This window comes from Belonocnema kinseyi, chromosome 8 (assembly GCF_010883055.1).
Source record: "Belonocnema kinseyi isolate 2016_QV_RU_SX_M_011 chromosome 8, B_treatae_v1, whole genome shotgun sequence".
Classification (NCBI taxonomy): Eukaryota; Metazoa; Arthropoda; class Insecta; order Hymenoptera; family Cynipidae; genus Belonocnema; species Belonocnema kinseyi.
Window position 1 is genome coordinate 65253063 of NC_046664.1, and position 4587 is coordinate 65257649.

The 4587-nt window shown below is 30.7% G+C and overlaps 1 protein-coding gene across 3 annotated transcripts in view; it reads right to left on the minus strand.

Annotated features, from left to right (window-relative positions):
• Positions 1 to 773: 773 nt before the first annotated feature.
• Positions 774 to 4587, minus strand: part of LOC117178220 (neogenin) — a 68809-nt gene continuing 64995 nt past the window's right edge. For all 3 annotated transcript variants that reach the window (XM_033369529.1, XM_033369528.1, XM_033369527.1), the window contains 3 exons: positions 3661 to 3874; positions 3406 to 3542; positions 774 to 1107 (listed from right to left, as the gene is read on the minus strand). In XM_033369529.1, coding sequence (XP_033225420.1) covers positions 1009 to 1107; positions 3406 to 3542; positions 3661 to 3874 — 450 coding nt within the window. In that variant the 3' untranslated portion in view covers positions 774 to 1008. The remainder of the gene's footprint in view (positions 1108 to 3405; positions 3543 to 3660; positions 3875 to 4587) is intronic.

The following is a 4587-nucleotide window of genomic DNA, read 5'->3' on the forward strand; positions in this document are numbered from 1 at the left end:
AAATTCTAATTTACACTGAATTTCAAGATTTCCAAGACTTTACAGATTTCAAAATATTAACAAAAATTATAAACAGCATCATCACTGTTTTAACGTTATGGTCGACAATAAAGCATTTTTCATTGTTCGTTTCGTGATTAAACAAACTGAGAGTAATAATATACCAAAGACACTGACTAGCATTACGAAAATTTTCAACTATTATTACGGAAAATCCGTAATCGTAGACAGTTCGTATGTCAAAATACTTTTAATATTTATTTACTACAACTGAATGAAAAATCCCGGCCACTGAATTAAATTCCCAGTAATTTTCCGGTTTCCCGGCCAGATAGACACCCTGTTCGTGCAACAATGATCGAGTCCTTTTAGGCCATCTGCACACTTTTCACACTAAGCGCGGACAAAAGACGGTCGTTTTTTCTATTAGGACCGAAAATTAGTCCAAGGACCTGATATTTAACTGAAATATCTGAATACAATTCAGATTAAATATTGCGATCGATTCATGCGGATCGATAGAAGCACATGACTTTATGTGTTTCTTTGTTTCTTTAATTAGAAAAGCTAGTGTCGATTGGACTTTCTCCGAAAGACAATTATTCACTGGGCGTTCGTTCTGCCAGGACAGATATTTTTTTTTCTATCGCGGCTTGCAAATGCAAAAATGCAACGCTAGCACCAGAGAGAACAGTATTTAGGCCGCATAATTCCATAATAGTAAATAGTACGTAATATTATTAATAAATAATCAGATCCGTTCCTGCTGAAAATTCAGTGCTTTTAGCGTTTCAGTACATATATAATTATAAAAAAGTATAGGTAGTTCGGTCTTTCCGATTATTACCTAATAAAGTAGAGGGTCGAATAAATCGAGTCGAAAGACTTAATTAAAAATTGAGTACGTTTCGCTAGTGGAATGCCACATTCGTCTCTCAGGTACTAACATTAGAAATGCATGGTTAAGGTAGACCCGGTGGGAATGGCACGTGGTTTAGGTAAACACTCTTAGCATTCGAACTCGGATGCGGTTATGGCATTCAAGTCTTTCATGAGCCCATCCAAAGTGGCCATTTCTTGGTTCAATTCTTCAGTGCTGTATGAAGGCTGTGGAAAAAAAGGCTTGTGATATAAGCAGTTTTAGGATGGGAAAGTTTTAGTTTGTTTGTTTTAGTCAAGGATAATCAATCGCCTCTGGCTTCGTCAGAAAGTTAAACAATGAAAAATTATAAGTGCTCAAAAGTGGTGAAATTTAAAAAAAATCGTAGACATTTTTAAGAATTTAAAAACAAACGTTCAATTTCACATTATTGAATATGAAATCAAGTTCTACTATAACTAAGAATAAACAAAAATTTCTAGTCAAATAATTTCAATTATGACACGACCAGGATGGTGTTCACTGAGAACTTGAATTTTTAAATTTTGCAAACGGTAACGCCAAAATTTCTTCCGTTTTGTGGAAAAAATATTGCCGTAAATGTTCTTTTTTTTCAATTGTCTAGAGGTTCCGCACGACCGTTGAAGATCTGAAAATGATTTTTCTTAGTTTTCGATTTTTGAAAAACACCATTTGAAGGTTAAAAAACTCTTTTACCTCTAGAAAGTATTTCTTATTTATTAGGGAATAAGCTTACAATTCCAGAAATGAACAACAAATTTTTTGAATAAGAAAATATGTAATTTCATTTATACACAAGATTTCTTCTACGATATAAAAAAATATTCTCTATAATGAATAAATTTTAAATATTTATAACTGGTGAAAGAAACAAATCATGAATTTTGATAATTCACCAAAAAAACAACTTTTATACAGTTCAAAGCTTCCTATAGTACTTTAAAATGTAGTTTGCGACTAAAACTAACTAATGTTTTTATAAGAATTCTAGTTGTATTTAAACAAATTCGGGATAAATTCATAAGAGTTCAGAGTGAATTCAGAATTCAGAGAGAATTAGGGACACTTGTATGACATTCAAAAGAATTTAAGAGAATTGACAAAAAAATGAATTAAATGTAATTTGAGTGAATTTAAAGAAATATTAGAGAAATGAGAAAAATTCTATGAAATTCATTAAAGTTCAAGGCGATTTTCAAGAAATTTAAGTGAATTGAAAACAATTTACAAATATTAACATAATTCTCTGAATTTATTAAGATTGGAGTAAATTTAGAAAAATTCAAGCTCATTCGAAAGAATTTAAAGAAATCCCTAGGGATTTAAGGTAAATTTAGAAGAATTTAAGTGAATTCCGAAGAAATCAAAAGTATTGGTAGGAATTCAGGATAAATTAATCAGAATTCAAGATGAATAAACATTAATTGCAAAATATTTCAGTAAAACTGGATTTATTAATTTAGAATCATTGAATGAACTTCAAGATACATCGATTAAATTGATACGATTTCAGGATTAATTAAAAATAATGCAAGTGAATGCTATACAATTTTTAAAATCGAAAAAAATTCCCCTGAAATCAGATAAATGGGAGTAAATAGAAATTTGATGACAGTTACAAGAATTCAAGGTAAACTTAAGTCATCAGGGTTAACGAAAAATATTGAAAATCCAAAACAGATCCATTAAATTAAGTGGATTTCAAGTAAATTCCAAAAAATCCCGTGCGAATTCAAAAGAATCCAAGTAAATTTGAGAGAATCAAAAATAAATTATAGCTAATAATACATTTTTTAGTACTATACGAATCTTTCAACGCATTGAATTCTACAAAATGTATATTTTTGGTATATTTTCGAAATTGACGATTTTTTTTTAATTCAAATTTGTAAATATTTATAATGTACTTATTATAGAGAATACTGTCTTTATATTGTAGAAGAAATTCTGTGTATATTATTCCAGTGAAAAAAAAAGTTTAGGGGTCATTTCAGACCATTAATTGTAATGAAATTATACATTTTCATGTTCTAAACCCGATAACATATTATTTTAAATGTTTATGTTTCATTATTGACAAATTAATTCATTAATTAAAAATAATTAAAATTTTTTATGTTTCGAAAATATTTAATCATTTTTAGCGGTAAACAAATTTCTTAGAATTCAAGTGGCATATTTTGCAAAAATCGAAAACTAAGAAATTTTAATTGTTAGATCTGAGAACGCTTAGATAGTGGAATCTATAATTTTTTGTTGTAAGTAAAAGAAAATGCATGGCAATATTTGTCACCAAATGGAAGAAATTGAGGGGGTAGCATTTAAAAAATTTTTAATTCAAACTTTTATTGAACACCCTAACGATCATTAATTATTTTCAATTAAAATTAAAAAGGTCAACATTGACGAGCCCTTGATCCTCCTTTGTGGGTTAAGAAGTCATTGAATTGTTTAGTTTTTTAATTGATTAATTGCGTTTGGCATGCAATGCAGGGGTCGGTTACCTTCAGTCGTTCGATTTCTTCGGGGGTATGAGATGTACTGGATGCAGAGGCAAGTCTGTTCTTCGCCAATTGGCTGGTGTTCAGGGTCTTCTTATAGGGACTTCCTGACATTGTGGGTCTCACCGTTACTTGCGAGACTGGAAAGTGATTCAAGAAAAATTAAAGAGAGGAAATTAGGCGAAAATAATAAACCCAAGAGATTACAGAAGCAATTATTTATCAAATAAATATATAAAATTTTGGTTTATTATTTACCACCATGTTTTTGTTGCGCTGGGGTGGAAGGCGCTGACTGTGGAGGTGGTGCAGGTACACTAAAGCTCTTCAGAGGATGACCCTGAAGTCTTTTGATGCTGTTGTTGCTGTCCACATCTCCGGTAGAATTAGATGGTTGAGTGCTATTTCCATAGCGACCCGGAGCATATTGACTGCTTGCTGTATAAGACTGTGGGCCTGCATTATAAGCCAACTGTAATAAAAACCATTTTTAATCATTATCTAAAAAAAAAGGAATAATAAATAATAACTGAAAAAAATGAATGCGAATTAATCATAACATCTGAATATTGGTACCGAACATTGGTTGTTGTTTGGTACTCTTGACAACAATCATAAATTTGAAACGAGTCTGAATCGCGTCAAAGTCTGCGACCTCATGCAACGTTGCCAACTTTACGACTCTCGACTCGGAAAATATATTCACAATCACTTCACAGTTTTCTAAGAATTTTACCGGTGATTTATATTCTCAAAAAATGTTGAATTTTTCAAGATAAAAATGGCCCTAGTCTTAAGTTATTTAATTTTTGTAATTAAATTAAAATAAATAATATTTGTTCATTTTCTGTGTTATCTATTTAAAATTTAAATTTAAAATAGAAAGTTTATATTAGAAAAATTTTTAGACGGAAAAACGCCAGATTTTTAGTACAAATTTAAATCGTTTAAATGAAAGCTCTTTATTACTTCAAACATTAAATTTCACAAGGTATCGGTTTAAAATTGTCTAGTTTCAAAATTGAAATCTAATTTTATTCGATTTCGATCGTTCTGAAATAATAGTAAGTTGGTTAGACACTTGGACTTCATCTCAGAGGTCCGGGGTTCGATCCCTGAGCCGGTACCTCTGGAAATTTTTCAATGTACCTTTACCGAGGTTCTGGTGGTTCGGAACCCACCTTA